The sequence below is a fragment of the Tachyglossus aculeatus genome, chromosome 26, assembly GCF_015852505.1.
Source record: "Tachyglossus aculeatus isolate mTacAcu1 chromosome 26, mTacAcu1.pri, whole genome shotgun sequence".
NCBI lineage: Eukaryota > Metazoa > Chordata > Mammalia > Monotremata > Tachyglossidae > Tachyglossus > Tachyglossus aculeatus.
Window position 1 is genome coordinate 7,742,911 of NC_052091.1, and position 19,212 is coordinate 7,762,122.

Sequence of the window (19,212 nt, forward strand, 5' to 3'; positions counted from 1 at the left end):
TCCCTTAGTACAGTGCTCTGCACACAGTAAGCGCTCAATAAATACGATTGAATGAATGAATGAATGAATGAGAGAAAAAGTGCAAAAACCCACTTGTATCATGGGAGGAATTGCTAGACTGGAAACTCCTGGAAGGTGGGGATCGGGTCTTCTCACTCGACCACACTCCCCCCAACGCTTAGTCCAGTGCTCTGCCCGTAGTAGGTGCTCAATAAATAGTACCGGTTGATGGACGGAGTAGGGCCGGGCGTGGGAAGCAGCCCAGCTCTGGCTGGCGGCTCTGACTATTTTTCTCTTTCAGGATCTGCAGGCGAAGCCTCCCTCCCGGGCCTCCATGGCAACCCCTGCCCCAACGGGACCCCCAAATCCAGGAGCGGAGCCGGACCCCCGTTGCTGTGCGTGACAGGCTCCTTCCTATCGGTTGGCGCCGGGCGTAATGGAGGCGCCGATGGAGCTGGGGGGCCGGGAGAGGAGGCCCTCAGGGAGGAGACGGCTGCGGTGGGGCCGAGTCCTCTTCCTTTCGGTCCTCGTGCTCCTTGTGTCCACCCACCGGCTCCTCTGGAGCCCCTGGGCCCCCGCTTCTGCAGCGGGGGACACGTGGGCTCGGCGCCCCGTAAGACGGGCCGGCGGGGACCCGTCCAGGGGTGAAATCCTGGGCCCGGGCAATGAGCCACAGAGCGACCCCGTCGTGACCCCCGGGGCCACGGCGGGAAAGGCCACCCGGACCCCTCCCAGGGGGACGGGAAAGGACCACCCCATGGCCCGGTCCGAGCGGCCGGCCAGGACCAGCCCCCCGACCGTCTCCGAAACGAAGGCGGGAGACGACACCCCAGCCCCCAGAAACCCAGCGGGGCCGGGCGAGACCCCCGAGGGGACGGAACCATCGCCGACACTCCCGCCCGTGGCCGCGGAAACTCCCGCCCGGGCCCCGGCGGCCACGTTAGGCCCCGGCGTCCCCGGGGTCAAAACCGGGCACTGCGTGTTCGTGGAGCCGGCGCCCGGAGGGTCCACGGCGAGGCCCGGGCCTTCCCCGGAGGCCGCGGCGCCCGGCCCGCCGCCGGCGCCGGGGCCCGGCCGCCCCCGGCCTCACCCCAAGGCCGAGTACCCCGAGGACGTGTTCGGCGTGGAGGAGCGGCGGCGGGGCTGGGTCCTGCTGCACGTGTCGGGCATGATGTACGTGTTTGTGGCCCTGGCCGTCGTGTGCGACGAGTACTTCGTGCCCGCCCTGGGCGTCATCACCTCCAAGCTGGAGATCTCGGAGGACGTGGCCGGGGCCACCTTCATGGCGGCCGGGGGGTCCGCCCCCGAGCTCTTCACCTCCCTCATCGGGGTCTTCGTCTCCCACAGCAACGTGGGCATCGGCACCATCGTGGGCTCGGCCGTCTTCAACCTCCTGTTCGTCGTCGGCACGTGCGCCCTGTTCTCCCGGGAGATCCTCCACCTGACCTGGTGGCCCCTGTTCAGAGACGTCTCCTTCTACATCCTGGACCTGCTGATGCTCATCGCCTTCTTCCTGGACAGCGTCATGGCCTGGTGGGAGAGCCTCGCGCTGCTCGCCGCCTACGTCCTCTACGTCTTCGCCATGAAGTGGAACCGCCCGCTGGAGGCCTGGGTCAAGGGGCAGGTTGGTCGGAGGATGGCGGCCGCCTCCGTCACGGCTGGGGGAGACGCCCCTCAGGTCAGTCGGGCAGCCACGGTCACTCACTCGCTGGGCGCCGACTGGGTGCGGGACGCTGGACTGAGCACTTGGGAGGGGACGCATTCCCTGCCCATGACGAGTTTACAGTCTACACTCAATCAATCAATCAATCAATCGTATTTATTGAGCGCTTACGGTGTGCAGAGCACTGGACTAAGCGCTTGGGAAGTCCAGGTTGGCAACATCTAGAGACAGTCCCTACCCAACAGGGGGCTCGCAGTCTAAAAGGTGGAGATGGAGAACAAAACCAAATATACTAACAAAATAAAATAAATAGAATAGATATGTCCAAGTAAAATACATAAATAAATAGAGTAATAAATATGTACAGTCATCATCATCAATCGTATTTATTGAGCGCTTACTGTGTGCAGAGCACTGTACTAAGCATTTGGGAAGTACAAGTTGGCAACATCTAGAGGCAGTCCCTACCCAACAGGGGGCTCGCAGTCTAAAAGGGGGAGACAGAGAACAAAACCAAACATACTAACAAAATAAAATAAATAGAATAGATATGTACAAGTAAAATAGAGTAATAAATATGTACAGTCATCATCATCAATCGTATTTATTGAGCGCTTACTGTGTGCAGAGCACTGTACTAAGCGCTTGGGAAGTCCAAGTTGGCAACATCTAGAGACAGTCATCATCATCATCATCAATCGTATTTATTGAGCGCTTACTATGTGCAGAGCACTGTACTAAGCGCTTGGGAAGTACAAATTGGCAACATATAGAGACAGTCCCTACCCAACAGTGGGCTCACAGTCTAAAAGCGGGAGACGGAGAACAAAACCAAACATACTAATGAAATAAAATAAATAGAATAGATAGGTCCAAGTAAAATAAATAAATAAATAGAGTAATAAATATGTACAGTCGAGAAGCAGCGGGGCGTAGAGGACGGAGCCCGGGCCTGGGAGTTAAAAGGTCGTGGGTTCTAATCCCAGCTCCCCCACACGTCTGTTGTGTGACCCTGAGCAAGCCACTTCGCTTCTCCGTTCCCTCATCTGTAACATGGGGATTAATAATAATAATCACGATGGCATTTGTGAAGCGCTTACCATGTGCAAAGCACTGTTCTAAGCGCTGGGGTAATCAAGTTGTCCCACGTGGGGCTCACGGACTTAATCCCCATTTTCCAGACGAGGGAACTGAGGCCCAGAGAAGTGAAGTGACTTGCCCAAAGTCACACAGCTGACAAGTGGCGGAGCCGGGATTTGAACCCACGACCTCTGACTCCAAAGCCCGGGCTCTTTCCACTGAGCCACGCTGCTTCTCTATTAATTGAGCGCTTACTGTGTGCAGAGCACCGGACTAAGCGCTTGGGAAGTACAAGTCGGCAACACATAGAGACGGTCCCTGCCCAACAACGGGCTCATAATGACTGTGAGCCCCACGTGGGAAACCTGATTACCTTGTATCTACCCCAGCGTTTAGAACAGTGCTTGGCACATAGTAAGCGCTTAACAAATACCATCATTATCATCATTATTATCATTATTATTCTAATCCCGGCTCCGCCACCTGTCTGCTGTGCGACCTCGGGCAAGTCTCTTCACTGCTCTGGAAGCAGCATGGCTCAATGGAAAGAGCCTGGGCTTTGGAGTCAGTGGTCATGGGTTCAAATCCCGGCTCTGCTAACTGTCTGCTGTGTGACTTTGGGCAAGTCACTTCACTTCTCTGTGCCTCAGTTACCTCATCTGGAAAATGGGGATTAAAACTGTGAGCCCCCCGTGGGACAACCTGATCACCTTGTAACCTCCCCAGCGCTTAGAGCAGTGCTTTGCACATAGTGAGTGCTTAATAAATGCCATTATTATTATTATTATTCTCTGGGCCTCAGTTACCTCATCTGTCAAATGGGGATTGAGACTGTGAGTCCAAACGTGACAGGGACTGTGTCCAGCTCGATTTGCTTGTATCCATCCCAGTGCTTAGTACAGTCCCTAACACATAGAAAAAAAGTAAATAGCATTTGAGGGGGCGGGGGTTTAGAGGAGGAGACAGACATGAATAGAAATAAATAAAATGACAGTTATCTGTAAAACGGGGATTAAATATTTCCCCCCTAATTAGGCCAGGAGCCCCGTTTGGGACGGGGATCAAATCCGAAGAGATGATCTGGTGTCTACCCCAGTGCCCGGCATACAGTGGCACTTCACCGCTGAAGCAGCGTGGCTCAGTGGAAAGAGCCCGGGCTTTGGAGTTAGAGGTCATGGGTTCAAATCCCAGCTCCGCCACTTGTCAGCTGTATGACTTTGGGCAAGTCACGTCACTTCTCTGTGCCTCAGCTACCTCGTCTGGAAAATGGGGATTAAGACTGTGAGCTCCATGTGGGACAACCCGATCACCTTGTAACTTCCCTCGCGCTTAGAACAGTGCTTTGCACATAGTAAGCGCTTAATAAATGCTATTATTGTTATTATTATTCACCAACAACCCGATCATTATGACAGTTTTTCCCAGATATGCCAGGGGCCGCAAACAGCTTTGGCATTGGAGATTTAGCCGCGTAATCCATCCCGCTTTAAGGAATTTACAGAGGCCAAGGGTGAATCTCACGGTCCAGGGTTCCTGCCCTTATGTGACCTCCACTGCCTCCTCGGGAATGCGGCTGGCAGCGACCAGGGAGGGGATTATGTTGCCAACTTGTACTTCCCAAGCGCTTAGTACAGTGCTCTGCACACAGTAAGCGCTCAATAAATACGATTGATTGATTGATTAGGCGCCAAAGCACACACCACCAGGATTCTACTGGTGCCGAGGGTTTCTGAGAACCATGGCCTCAGCTGTGTCACTGTAAATTGGAACTAGTTTTTTTCAATGGTGTTTAAGTGCTTACTATGTTCCAACTTGTACTTCCCAAGCGCTTAGTACAGTGCTCTGCACACAGTAAGCGCTCAATAAATACGATTGATTGATTAGGCGCCAAATCACACACCACCAGGATTCTACAGGCACCGAGGGTTTCTGAGAACCATGGCCTCAGCTGTGTCACTGTAAATTGGAACCAGTTTTTTTCAATGGTGTTTAAGTGCTTACTATGTTCCAACTTGTACTTCCCAAGCGCTTAGTACAGTGCTCTGCACACAGTAAGCGCTCAATAAATACGATTGATTGATTGATTGATTGATTGATTGATTAGGCGCCAAATCACACACCACCAGGATTCTACAGGCACCGAGGGTTTCTGAGAACCGTGGCCTCAGCTGTGTCACTGTAAATTGGAACCAGTTTTTTTCAATGGTGTTTATTCAGTGCTTACTATGTTCCAACTTGTACTTCCCAAGCGCTTAGTACAGTGCTCTGCACACAGTAAGCGCTCAATAAATACGATTGATTGATTGATTGATTGATTAGGCACCAAAGCACACACCACCGGGATTCTACAGGCACCGAGGGTTTCTGAAAACCATGGCCTCAGCTGTGTCACTGTAAATTGGAACTAGTTTTTTCAATGGTGTTTATTAAGTACTTACTGTGTTCCAACTTGTACTTCCCAAGCGCTTAGTACAGTGCTCTGCACACAGTAAGCGCTCAATAGGATTGATTGATTGATTGATTGATTAGGCGCCAAAGCACACACCACCGGGATTCTGTGGGCGCCGAGGGTTTCTGAGAACCATGGCCTCAGCTGTGTCACTGTAAATTGGAACCAGTTTTTTTCAGTGGTGTTTATTAAGTGCTTACTATGTTCCATCATCATCATCAATCGTATTTATTGAGCGCTTACTGTGTGCAGAGCACTGTACTAAGCGCTTGGGAAGTACAAGTTGGCAACATATAGAGACAGTCCCTACCCAACAGTGGGCTCATAGTCTAAAAGGGGACTTTTACTTGTACTTCCCAAGCGCTTAGTACAGTGCTCTGCACACAGTAAGCGCTCAATAAATATGATTGATTGATTGATTGATTGACTGATTCCTGCCCCCTCGGGCACCATCTCTCCCCTCTGCCCAGCTCCCGTCCTTGCTGTTCCAGGGAAGCAGCTCGGCCTCGCTCCACAACAGCATGCTCCGCAGTACCATCTTTCAGCTCATGATCCACACCTTGGACCCCCTGGGGGAAGGTAAGACGGTCCCACCGGGGCCTCGTGGCCCCCAGACTCCCGGGGGTCCATCCCTGTCGCCCCCGGACCCCGAGTCCACCCCTGCCACCCCTTCCCCACGTCCGACCACCGCCACTCCTGAGGCCTCCAGACTTTCCCCTCCAGGCACACCCCGCACGAGGGGTCACAGGATGGAAGATGGACGGAGAGACAGCCAGCGAGACCGTGGCTGAGAGAGGTGGAGAGACTGAGAATAATAATAATAAAATGATAGCATTTGTTAAGCGCCAAGCACTGTTCTAAGCGCTGGGACAGATACAAGGTTATCAAGTCGCCCCACGTGGGGCTTACAGTCTTAATCCCCATTTTTTCTATTTTTCAATGGTATTTGCTAAATGCTTATTATGTGCCAGCTGCACTGGAGTAGATACAAAGTAATCTACTTCGTCTGCCTTTAGAGAAGCAGCGTGGCTCAGTGGCAAGAGCCCAGGCTTTGGAGTCAGAGGTCATGGGTTCAAATCTCGGCTCCACCGCAGGTCAGCTGCGTGACCTTGGGCAAGTCACTTCACTTCTCTGTGCCTCAGTTACCTCATCTGTAAAATAGGGATTAAGACTGTGAGCCCCCCGGGGGACAACCTGATCAGCTTGTAACCTCCCCAGCGCTTAGAACAGTGCTTTGCACATAGTAAGTGCTTAATAAATGCCATTATTATTATTATTATTATTATTTTCCAGATGAGGTCACTGAGGCACAGAGAAGTGAAGCGACTTGCCCCAGATCACACAGCTGACACGGGGCAGAGTCGGGATTAGAACCCATGACCTCTGACTCCCAAGCCCGGGCTCTTTCCACTAAGCCACGCTGCTTCCCAGCCATGCTGCTTCTCAAGACTAAAGCAGAGAGAGTAGAAAGAGGCAGAGAGACAGAGGGAGGAAGAGACAGAGGTGATAGGGAGACAGAGACCGTGAGAGATATGGAGGAGCAGAGTTGGGGGGGGCTGCTTTCAGCCACGCTGCTTCTCAAGATTTTGCGCATAGTAAGCGCTTAACAAATGCCATTATTATTATTATTATTATAAAGCAGAGAGAATAGAAAGAGGCAAAGAGACAGAGGGAGGAAGAGACAGAGGTAATAGGGAGACAGAGACTGTGAGAGATACAGAGGAGCAGAGTTGGGGGGGCTGCTTTCAGCCACGCTGCTTTTCAAGATTTTGCACATAGTAAGCGCTTAACAAATGCCATTATTATTATTATTATTATTATAAAGCAGAGAGAATAGAAAGAGGCAGAGAGACAGAGGGAGGAAGAGACAGAGGTAATAGGGAGACAGAGACCGTGAGAGATATAGAGGAGCAGAGTTGGGGGAGCTGCTTTCAGCCACGCTGCTTCTCAAGACTTTGCACATAGTAAGCGCTTAACAAATGCCATTATTATTATTATTATTATTATAAAGCAGAGAGAATAGAAAGAGGCAGAGAGAGGGAGGAAGAGACAGAGGTAATAGGGAGACAGAGACCGTGAGAGATATAGAGGAGCAGAGTTGGGGGGGCTGCTTTCAGCCATGCTGCTTTTCAAGATTTTGCACATAGTAAGCGCTTAACAAATGCCATTATTATTATTATTATTATTATTATTATTATTATAAAGCAGAGAGAATAGAAAGAGGCAGAGAGACAGAGGAAGGAAGAGACAGAGGTAATAGGGAGACCGAGACCGTGAGAGATATAGAAGAGCAGAGTGGGGGGGGCTGCTTTCAGCCATGCTGCTTCTCAAGACTAAAGCAGAGAGAGTAGAAAGAGGCAGAGAGACAGAGGGAGGAAGAGATAGAGATAATAGGGAGACAGAGACCGTGAGAGATACAGAGGAGCAGAGTTGGGGGGCTGCTTTCAGCCATGCTGCTTCTCAAGACTAAAGCAGAGAGAGTAGAAAGAGGCAGAGAGACAGAGGTAATAGGGAGACAGAGACCGTGAGAGATATAGAGGAGCAGAGTTGGGGAGGCTGCTTTCAGCCATGCTGCTTCTCAGGACTAAAGCAGAGAGTAGAAAGAGGCAGAGAGACAGAGGGAGGAAGAGACAGAGGTAATAGGGAGACAGAGACCATGAGAGATATAGAGGAACAGAGTTGGGGGGGCTGCTTGTAGGTAAGGCGGACAGGTGCTGTGAAATTTCAGGCTTCGGCCTGTCTCCCGCTTTGGGTCTCTGGTTATGTCCAGTCCGTGAAAACCCGAAAGAGATAGGGGTGAGGGCTGGAGGAGCTGGGGGGTCTGGGGTTGGGGCCGGGAAAGGAATAAGGTGGAGGCTGGGAGACCCAGAGCCCCCACTGGCATGGCCTGGCCTGGAGCCTGACAGTAAGACCCTTCCAGACAGCCGTTTTAAGGTGGAAAAACAAGAGACAAAGAGTGAAAGAGAGCAAGAGACAGGGGGAGAGGGAGAGAGTCAGAGACAGAAAGGGAGAGAGACAGAGTGAGAGTGAAAGAGGGAGATGGAGTGAGAGACAGAGAGAGTGAAACAGAGACAGAGAGAGAATGAAAGAAGGAGAGAGAAAGGGAGAGAGTCTCACGGACAGGGAGAAAATGGCACGTCCTCGCTGCAGGCTGGAATCTGTGTGACCCCATCGGCTGTGTTGGGGGGTGTTCGCTGGAGACCCCCACTCAGCTGGGCCCCGTCCATGCAAAACCAAGCCCTGGCCCTAGCCGACGCTCTAATGCCAGGAGAGGGACCCGTGCCAGAGCAGATGAGATCCCACCGTGCTTGCAAGTGTCTTATGAGCCGGGAACACACCTGGTTTTTCTGTGATACTTTCCGCAAGGTTTAGCACCGTGCTCCGCACCGGGGGCGCTCAGTAAATTCCATGACTGACTACCACTTGAGGTCAGAGAGCTGAGAGGCTCTCAAGAAATGGCCCAATTTGGGCTTCTCTGGCCCCGCCGTTCTGTCTCCGCTGCTGCCCTGCCTCCCCAAAACGCCTGTCCCGCCCGCCTCGACACCTTTCAACGAAATTATCCAGGCCGTTGGGGAGACACTAGCCGAGAGGGAAGTTAAACGGACATGCGTCGCACGGGTTTAGATCGGGGTCTCGGAAGGGATGTTCCAGTCAAGCCCTGCCAGAAATGGAAAATGGAGGGCGGGGGGAGCCACTGAGGCAGATGGGTGGGTGGGAAGGGGATCGGAGGCTTGAGGACTAGAGAACGCATCTGTCGTTAAATCGGCCCAGGGCTAAGACCCTCAGGGTCACTCAGGTCAACAGACAGAGCCAGATGGTTTCCCAATCAATCAATCGTATTTATTGAGCTCTTACTGTATGCAGAGCACTGTACTAAGCGCCTGGGAAGTACAAGTTGGCAACATATGGAGACAGTCCCTACCCAACAGTGGGCTCACAGTCCCAAGGAATGTTCCACCTCATCCTGGGACCGCATATCAGCAAAACTCGGCACAACTTGCGTTTCCCGTCCTCCTCCTTCTCCTTGCTACTGAGAGCCGTCCCAAGAGCCCCCCAAATAAGCCATCAGATCGGTCTTCCCAAACCGTAGCACGATGGGGGCCTTTCCCAGAGGCCTCCGCGGTCGGTCAAGGACCACCCCTGCTTCCCCAATTAGGCTGCATCCCACAGCAGTGGGAAGCTAGGCCTGCTCCGGCAGGAAGGGCCCAGACCAGGAGGGGCTGGGGGGTGAGGGAAAGAGCGAGAGGTGAGGATGGAGAGGAGGGAGGGAGGAAGAGGGAGGGAGGAAGAGGGAGGGAGGAAGAGGGAGGGAGGAAGAGGGAGGGAGGAAGAGGGAGGGTCCGTGGCTCCTGTCGCCATCCCTGCCCAGGGGACTGAAGCCTGAGAGCCCTTCTTCCTGCCTTGCTTCTCCGCAGCGCACGTCAGAGACAAGGCAGAGATTCTGAGCGGCCTGGCCAAGGGCCAAACAGACACTGAGGTCAAAAAAGGACGCAAACCCCCAGGTGAGCCGATGCAGGACGTGCCCACGCACTCGCACACAAACACACATCTATGCCTATTCATTCATTCATTCATTCATTCGCTCAATCGTATTTATTGAGCGCAAATCACACGTGCGTGCGCGAGCATCCACTGGGCATGGCGGGGCACTGGACTGAGCGCTTAGGGAAATCCAAAAGTACCCAGGCTTTCTGGGCCAGTGGGCCACATTCTTCTGAGGGCGGCGAAGGGCGTGGGATTGGGGGGCTGCTGCCTTTGGGGTGAGGACCTGCCCAAGAGGAAGGGGGCTGCCTAGGGCGTGTGGACTGCAGGCTGTGAGCCCATTGTTGGGTTGGGATTGTCTCTATCTGTTGCCCAATTTACTTCCCAAGCGCTTAGTCCGGTGCTCTGCACACAGTAAGCGCTCAATAAATACGATTGAATGAATGAATGAGTGGAAAGTTGCCGTGACTTACGGAGGTAATAATAATGATGGCATTTATTAAGCCCTTATTATGTGCAAAGCACTGTTCTAAGCGCTGGGGAGGTTACAAGGCGATCGGGTTGTCCCACGAAGGGCTCACAGTCTTAATCTTAATTTAAGTAGAGAAGCAGCGTGGCTCAGTGGAAAGAGCCCGGGCTTTGGAGTCAGAGGTCATGCGTTCGAATCACGGCTCTGCCAGTTGTCAGCTGTGTGACTTTGGGCAAGTCACTTCACTTCTCTGGGCCTCGGTTAACCTCCTCTGTAAAATGGGGCTGAAGACTGGGAGCCCCATGTGGGACAACCTGATCACCTTGCCAGTGCTTAGAACAGTGCTTTGCACACAGTAAGCGCTTAATAAATGCTATTATTATTATTATTATTAATCCCTATTTTACAGATGAGGTAGCTGAGGCACAGAAAAGCTAAGTGACTTGCCCAGAGTCACCCAGCTGGCAATTGGCGGAGCTGGGATTTGAACCCATGACCTCTGACTCCAAAGCCCGGGCTCTTTCCACTGAGCCACGCCGCTTCTCTAAAGGCAGAGGGAACATTAGGTCCAGTTTTTAGGCGGCTGCCCCACCCCACCCTGGCCAGGGAAGCTCAACCCCTCTTCCTCTCCTTCCTCCAAGTGGCCTCGTCTCAGGAGCCCGCCGACACACTGTCCTCCGACCCCCAGTCCCAGCAGGACCTCGAGGAGACCCCCGGCCACCGGGAACCGGGGGACGGGGACACGGTAAGTCGGGGAGACCACCGGGGCTTCCTCCGGACCCCTCCGCCAGCCCCTGAGTGTGGCCGGAGGGACGTCTGGCTTTTGCCGATCGCTTAGTCTTGCACTCTGCACACTCGAAGCGCTTAATAAATAGGATTGATTGACTGATTGATTGCCTCACCCCGGGCGGGAGGCCCGGGGCCGTTGGCTGGCGATCCTTCATTCATCAAGTCAATCGTACTTATACATAAAAATACATATAAATCCATAGAAATGATTATTATGCATGCATTATTAGAAATGATTCAATCGTTCATCCAATCGTATTTATCAAGCGCTTACTGTATGCAGAGCACTGCACTAAGCACTTGGCAAATACTGTGAGCCCACTGTTGGGTAGGGACCGTCTCTATATGTTGCCAACTTGGACTTCCCAAGCGCTTAGTCCAGCGCTCTGCACACAGTAAGCGCTCAATAAATACGATTGAATGATTGATTGATTAGTCCAGTGCTCTGCACACAGTAAGCGCTCAATAAACACGATTGAATGATTGATTGATTGATTAGTCCAGTGCTCTGCACACAGTAAGCGCTCAATAAATACGATCGAATGAATGAATGAAATACAATTCAACATCAGAGACAATCCCTACCCAACAATTTATACATAAAAATACGTAGAATCGTATCTATTAAGCGCTTACTGTGTGCAGAGCACTGGACTAAGCGCTTGGGAAAGTACGATACAACAATAAAGAGAGACGATCCCTGTCCACAACAAGCTCACAGTCTAGACGGGGGAAGACAGACATTCAATCGTACTTATTGAGCGCTTACTGTGTGCAGAGCACTGTACTAAGCGCTTGGGAAGTACAAGTTGGCAACACATAGAGACGGTCCCTACCCAACAGTGGGCTCACAGTCTAGTCTGTACAAGTAGTAATAATTTCCGGCGGGATCAGGGACACCGGGAGGATTCCGGTCGGACCAACGCTTCTCGGGCCTGTGCTGGCGGGAGCCGCTCTACCCTGCCGTGGGAGCTCGGACGGGCATCCCACAAGGGGCCGGGGACACATACATGTCTCCTGGGCGGACCCGGCTCCCGTGTGTACGTGGCTGCTGGTTGATCCCGTTTTCAGGAACCTCCCGAGGGAGAGGACGCCACAGGCCAAGACCAGTGTCCTGGAGACGGAGGAGATGGCGGGGGGGACGATGGCAGTGAAGAGGACGACGATGAAGACGATGACGATGAGGAGGATGACGATGAGGAGGAAGAAAACGAGAAGCCCCTGTCCCTGGAGTGGCCTGAAACCAGAAGGAAACAGGCCATTTACCTCTTCCTCCTCCCCATCGTGTTCCCTCTGTGGCTGACCGTGCCAGACGTCAGGAGGCCGGTGAGGATTCTCGCTCCGGCTGGGGTCGGGGGCTGGACAGGGGTCAGCGGGAAGGACCCGCAGTGGAAGAACCGAAATCGGGGGGTCCCGGGCCTGCAGTGAGAAGCAGGCCACCCCAAAACATTTAGGGCCTAAAATCTGAGGCCGGGACTCTGGGGAGGGCGGGCGGGGATGAGGGGATCCCGGGAAGAGGGGTCCCCAGGCCTCAGCCCGTCGCCCCCGTCCTGCCGGGCCGCGCCCAGGGGAAGAGGGCCTCCGTCCCCATCAGCCCCCCGACCGGCTGCTCTGACCTCGACAGGAGTCGAAGAAGTTCTTCGCCTTGACCTTCCTGGGCTCCATCATGTGGATAGCCATGTTCTCCTACCTGGTGGTGTGGTGGGCTCACCAGGTGAGAAGGTGCCCCCTCCCCCTCCGAAGCCGCCTCGCCCCGTGCCCCCGCCGATGCCCTTCTGAGGGATCTGGAAACTGCCCGTAGCCCCCCAAGAATTTGGAGGTGAAACGCCCACCCTGCTCCCATCTCTAGGGATCATCATCATCATCAATCATATTTATTGAGCGCTAAGCGCTTGGGAAGTACAAGTTGGCAACATCTAGAGACAGTCCCTACCCAGCAGTGGGCTCACGGTCTAAAAGGGGGAGACAGAGAACAAAACCAAACATACTAACAAAGTAAAATAAATAGAACAGATATGTACAAGTAAAATAAATAGAGTAATAAATATGTACAAACATATATACATATATACAGGTATATGTACACATATACATATATAGGGATGCATCTTCCAGGCTAGAACCGGCCGGACTCTGAAAGTCAATCTGCGGGGGGAGGCTTTGTGAATAGAGCCTGGGCTTGGGAGTCAGAAGGGCCTGGGTTCTAATCCCGCCTCTGCCACTTGTCTGCTGGGTGACCTTGGCCAAGTCCCTTCACTTCTCTGGACCTCAGTGACCTCATCTGTAAAATGGGGAATAAGCGTGTGAGCCCCCTGTGGGACAGGGATCGGGTCCAACCTGATTAGCTTGGCTCTACCCCATCATCATCATCATCAATCGTATTTATTGAGCGCTTACTATGTGCGGAGCACTGTACTAAGCGCTTGGGAAGTACAAGTTGGCAACATATAGAGACAGTCCCTACCCAACAGTGGGGTCTAAAAGGGGGAGACAGAGAACAAAACCAAACATACTAACAAAATAAAATAAATAGAATAGATATGTACAAGTAAAATAAATAGAGTAATAAATATGTACAAACATATATACATATATACAGGTGCTGTGGGGAAGGGAAGGAGGTAAGAAGGGGGGGATGGAGAGGGGGATGAGGGGGTGAGGAAGGAAGAAGAGGAAGGAAGGTAGCGCTACCCCAGTGCTTAGGACAGTGCTTGGCATGTAGTAAGTGCTTAATGAGTGCCCTAATAATATTATAGCTATTAGCATTATTACTACAATCTAAGAATGAGGATGGGGAGAGGGGATTTATAAGGCAGGAGGAAACAATAAAAATGTGAGAACCAGGAGCGGAGGAAGCGACCCGGGGAGGAGATCCAGGGCTGGAGTGCCGGTGGTCGGGGGAGACAGACGGAGAGACCCCGGGGGATCAGGGAGTTGGTTTTGGAGAAGTAGCCCGAGTCGAGGATGAGGATTTGTGCAGAGGGAAGGGGAGGTTGAGTAGGGAGTTCACATGGGGCCTGATGGTCTGGGGTTAAGAGGTCAGAAGTCTCTGTGTGGTGATAGTGGTGGTAAGGGGCGGGGAGGAGATAGACAGCAGATAGACAAATGATGGCATTTGTTAAGCGCTTCCTATGAGCAAAGCACTGTTCTGTAAGATGGGGATGAAGACTGTAAGCCCCCCGTGGGACAACCTGATCACCTTGTAACCTCCCCAGCGCTTAGAACAGTGCTTTTTGCACATAGTAAGCGCTTAATAAATGCCATTATTATTATTATTATTATTATTATTATTATTATTATTACCATTGCCTGCCTGACTGAACTCCTCCGCCGGTCAGGTTGGCGAAACCATCGGCATTTCCGAAGAGATCATGGGGCTGACCATCCTGGCCGCCGGGACCTCCATCCCCGACCTCATCACGAGCGTCATCGTGGCCAGGAAAGGGCTCGGGGACATGGCCGTATCCAGCTCCGTGGGCAGCAATATATTTGACATCACCGTGGGGTGAGCGGCCCGCCTGCGTTCCGCGATTCCGTCGCCTGAAAACAACAGCGGCAATAGGAGCAGTAGTATCTGATGGGAAGCAGCGTGGCGTAGGGGCTAGCGCACGGGCCTGGGAGTTGGAAGGTCACGGGTTCTAATTCTGACTCCGCCGCTGGTCTGCCGTGTGACCTTGGTCAAGTCACTTCGCTTCTCTGGGCCTCAGTTACCTCATCTGGCAAATGGAGATGAAGACCGTGAGCCCCACGGGGGACAACCTGATGACCTTGTATCTCTCCCAGTGATTGCACATAGTAAGCACTTAACAAATGCCATCATACAGAGGTGATCAGGTTGTCCCAGGTGGGGCTCACGGTCTTAATCCCCATTTTCCAGATGAGGTAACTGAGGCCCAGAGAAGTGAAGTGGCTTGCCCAAAGTGGGATTAGACCCCACGACCTCCGACTCCCGAGGCCGGGCTCTTTCCCCTAAGCCAGGCCGCTTCTCTCCCTCCTCCCGCCTCGCAGCCTGCCGGTTCCGTGGCTCCTGTATTCGGTCTTCAACGGGCTGCGGCCAGTGCCCGTCAGCAGCAACGGTCTCTTCTGCGCCATCGTCCTGCTCTTCCTCATGCTCCTCTTCGTCATCACGTCCATCGCCTCGTGCAAGTGGAAAATGAACAAGCTCCTGGGCTTCACCATGTTCATCCTTTACTTCGTGTTCCTGCTCATCAGCGTGATGCTGGAAGATCGGCTCATCTCCTGCCCCATCTCCGTGTGAGGCCCGGCCGGCGGGCGGGCAACCAGGGATACCGCCGAGCGTCGCTTGGATTTCCGAAGCCCGGGCCCGGAACCGAAGTGGGGGAGCTGCCCGGCTGGGCCCCAGGCCGCGGCGGGGACCGTCTCGTCCCCCCACTTTTGGGAGGCTCCGCCTGGAAGGCGTCCCCCTCTTTGAGGCCCGCTTGGGCCCATCCTGAGTGGCCCCGAAGGCCTCCCTCGTGGTCACAACTCCTGCAGCGCTGGCACTTGGCTTTCCAGGAGAAGTTGATGTTGTCCCACCCGGAAAAGGCTCCTCCTTTGCTCCCCCACACCTGCCCTCTTCCACCTCTGGTTTCTAAATTCCCTCTTCTGCCCCTGCGAGAACACGCTGCGGTGACAGCCTTCTTTTCTAGATCTGGTGGCCACAGAATGGCTAGAGCCCGGGCATCAGAGGACCCAGTTCTGTTCCCGGCTCTGCCGCGTGACCCTGGGCGAGTCGCATCCCGAGGCCTCCGTTCCCTCACCTGGAAAATGGGAATTAAGACCGTGAGCCCCACGTGGGACTACGTCCAACCCGGTTTGCTTGCATCCACCCCAGCGCTTAGACGAGCGCCTGCCACATAGTAAGCCCTTGCCGAAACCAGGATTATTACGATTATTATTGTCATTAGTGTGGTCCCTCGGGGGTTATTCCTGATGGATGGAGAGGAACGCCAACCCCTGCCCCTCACCCAGCCGTCAGAGCAGCAGAGAAATAGGCCAGCTTAGCGGGGGAGGACAGGGTGGAAGGGGTCCGGAAGATGGGGACGGGCCCCCGCACGCCGCCAAGGGCCCAGCGGAGAAAGGGAAAGGACTGGGCCGGTGACCCTCCAAAGCTCTTGTTAATATGTTTTGTTTTGTTCTCTGTCTCCCCTTTCTAGACTGTGAGCCCGCTGTTGGGTAGGGACCGTCCCTAGATGTTGCCAATTTGTCCTTCCCAAGTGCTTAGTCCAGTGCTCTGCACACAGTAAGTGCTCAATAAATACGACTGATTGATTGATTGATTGATCGACAGGGCCAAGAGATGAGATGTTAGCGAGGCCGGGGCGGCTCCCCGGAGGGGACAAATTTATGACCCCCCCCAAATAGGCCATCGGAGTAAATCACCACCGAGTGAAACATCTGCACGAAGACTGTAAGTGCACAGTAAGCGCTCAATAAATGCCATTATTACGATCCTATGGGGTGAAATGAAAATCCAAATGTTCCAGGGAGTTTTCATCCGCTCCGCCTCTCGAACTCTTGTGGCACGTGAAGTGGCGTCCCTCTGCAAGGTGGAGGCAAGCCCGTTTGACCCCTGACCTGTCACCTCAAACCCCCCGGGGAGGGAAGGGGAAGGGGAAAGGGGGCTTAGCTTCTCGCCCCAAGGTCTCCCAGGAACTCCACTGCCGGGGGTGAGGAATAATAATAATAAAAATCATAATAATGATGGTATTTGTTAAGCACTTACTATGTGCAAAGCACCGTTCTAAGCACTGGGGGGATACAAGGTGATCAGGTGGTCCCACGTGGGGCTCACAGTCTTCATCCCCATTTGACAGATGAGGAAACTGAGGCCCAGAGAAGTGAAGCGACTTGCCCAAAATTGCACAGCTGACAGTTGGCGGAGCCGGGATTTGAACCCATGACCTCCGACTCCAAAGCCCGGGCTCTTTCCATTGAGACACGCCGCTTCTCCAACTCACGGCTTACTACTTTACCAGAACGGATGCCGATGGAGGCGGCGCGTTCTGGGAGAGGTGCGTCCCGGGGGCCGCTAAGGGTCGGAGACGACTCGGCAGCATAAGACAAGTAGAGGCCTGGATTCCCGACTGGCCGTTAAAGCGAATCTTTAAAACCTACCTCTCATTTGCGCTTAGTACAGTGCTCTGCACACAGTAAGCGCTCAATAAATACGATTGATGATTTGGCTTTAAAAACCGCCTCATCCCCCACGTCTCCGAGGAACCGGGGGCAAGGGCCAATCTGCTTCCAGCGGTCGCGATGCCCGGGGGAGGCGGTGGCAGTTGAATCCACGGGCTCATTCAACCAATCGGTGGTATTTATCGAGGCTTCTCTACAGGCCTAAATAGCAATTAATAATAATAATGATGATGATGATGGCATTTATTGAACGCTTACTATGTGCAAAGCACCGTTCTAAGCGCTGGGGAGGTTACAAGGTGATCAGGTTGTCCCACGGCGGGCTCACAGTCTTCATCCCCATTTTACAGATGAAGGAACTGAGACCCAGAGAAGTGACTTGCCCAGAGTCACACAGCTGACAGTTGGCGGAGCCGGGATTTGAACCCACGACCTCCGACTCCAAAGCCCGGGCTCTTTACACTGCTTTTCATGCAGATGGGCACCACAAGTGAAATTATTCACGCCAAACCAGAGCGGGGCCCACACCTTCCGAGGTGAGAGTCACGGGGCATCTTGAGCGATAACCGAGAATACGGCCAAAGGGCACTGTACTGAACGCCTGGAAGTATACCGGACAACAAAACGAGCAACACATTCCCTGCCCATTACAAGCTTCCAGTCTACGGGACGTTTTAGCGGGGGATATCTTCCACTCGTAACCGGACTGGAATGCAAGGGATTTGAGAGGAGTGGAAAGCTTTTCCACAGACCCTTAGATTGCAAAGTGAAAGAATGAGGAAAATGGGAAGGGGTAATAGGTGACCCTAATTTGTACTTAGGTTGCCAATTTGTACTTCCCAAGCGCTTAGTACAGTGCTCTGCACATGGTAAGCGCTCAATAAATACGATTGATGATGATGATGAAAGGAAAAGGAACAGTGGCAATTGGCTCCGAAAGCCAAAATCGGCCTTCCCGTAAGACCGGATCAGAAAATGCTGACTCTTTTCCATTTTCGGCACTCCAAAATGCTGACAGCTGGAAAGAAACGATTCAATCTGGCTAACGTCACTAAGGTTTCAAAACCCGTACCCCGCTGAAGAGGCAACTTCAAAAACAAAAATCGAGACTGCCCCGTTGGGATTTTGGCTCTATCTCCTTTATTGACTCATCGTGAAACTCATCATGGAAGCCCACTGTTGGGTAGGGACTGTCTCTATATGTTGCCAATTTGTACTTCCCAAGCGCTTAGTCCAGTGCTCTGCACACAGTAAGCGCTCAATAAATACAACTGAATGAACGATTGAATGAATGCTATTCAAAGGAAAGAAAAATAATCTGGGGGAGCCAAGGGAAGGTGGAGGGGAGAGAGGAAGGACGGGCTGACTTCCCTCGACATTTGTTGCTGTCCCCCGGGGGCCGTCGGCAGTCGCCAGCTGCTTCTCGGCTGGAACTGGCCCCGCCAAACTGAGAAAGGGCCCGTCTCTCGGGGGGTGGTGGTTAGGGCCGGGCCGCCACCAACTGAAGATGACAACGATGGTATTCGCTCCCCACTTCCTCTGGGCCCAACTCTAAGTGCCGGGATAGATCCCGGGAAGTCGGGCCGGACCCAGCCCCTGAACCCCAAGGGGGGCACCCCCGGAGAAAGGTCACGCGATCCATTCCGGGAGACCCACCCAACTGGGAAATCTCCCTAGGAGAGAGAGTGGGGATCACCGTAGTCCCAGTCCAAAATCCCCAGGGCCCACGGTGGGGAGAACATCATCATCAATCGTATTTATCGAGCGCTTACTGAGTGCAGAGCACTGTACTAAGCGCTTGGGAAGCACAAGTTGGCAACATATAGAGACAGTCCCCACCCAACAGTGGGCTGAAGCGATCTGAGGCGATCGTTTTGAGATGGGTCTCTGAAAGGTCTGACCCACCCTTACTTTGCCGGCATGTTCAAACGGTGGCGGTTCTTTGTGGAAAGAGGTTTTATTGGTGTCGACGGAGCAGAAAAAAAAAATACTGAGATAAAACCAGGAAGAGAAAACGCTTCGCATGCTTCCTTCCAAATGATTCTGGGTCACAGTCACCAGCCTTTACCTCAATCTTTTGAAACAAAGCTTCATGTGGGACCCACCGGGTGGGACATCCGGTCGCCCTCCTGGGACCCCCTC

General features: G+C 53.2%; 1 protein-coding gene across 1 annotated transcript; it reads left to right on the forward strand.

Annotated features, from left to right (window-relative positions):
* Nucleotides 1-436: 436 nt before the first annotated feature.
* Nucleotides 437-15,227, forward strand: SLC24A1 (solute carrier family 24 member 1). The gene is made up of 8 exons (XM_038766994.1): nucleotides 437-1,678; nucleotides 5,663-5,771; nucleotides 9,608-9,694; nucleotides 10,785-10,888; nucleotides 12,004-12,258; nucleotides 12,557-12,646; nucleotides 14,271-14,437; nucleotides 14,941-15,227. Exons 1-8 carry the CDS (start codon nucleotides 437-439, stop codon nucleotides 15,188-15,190), a joined length of 2,304 nt encoding a protein of 767 aa, XP_038622922.1. The 3' UTR covers nucleotides 15,191-15,227.
* Nucleotides 15,228-19,212: the final 3,985 nt, after the last annotated feature.

Excerpts from the sequence above, each read along its gene's own strand:
- SLC24A1 (XM_038766994.1), top strand. The coding sequence starts at position 437 with ATGGAGGCGCCGATGGAGCTGGGGGGCCGGGAGAGGAGGCCCTCAGGG. Across the intron at positions 1,679-5,662 it reads CTGGGGGAGACGCCCCTCAG|CTCCCGTCCTTGCTGTTCCA; the intron begins GTCAGTCGGGCA and ends CCCTCTGCCCAG. Across the intron at positions 5,772-9,607 it reads CTTGGACCCCCTGGGGGAAG|CGCACGTCAGAGACAAGGCA; the intron begins GTAAGACGGTCC and ends GCTTCTCCGCAG.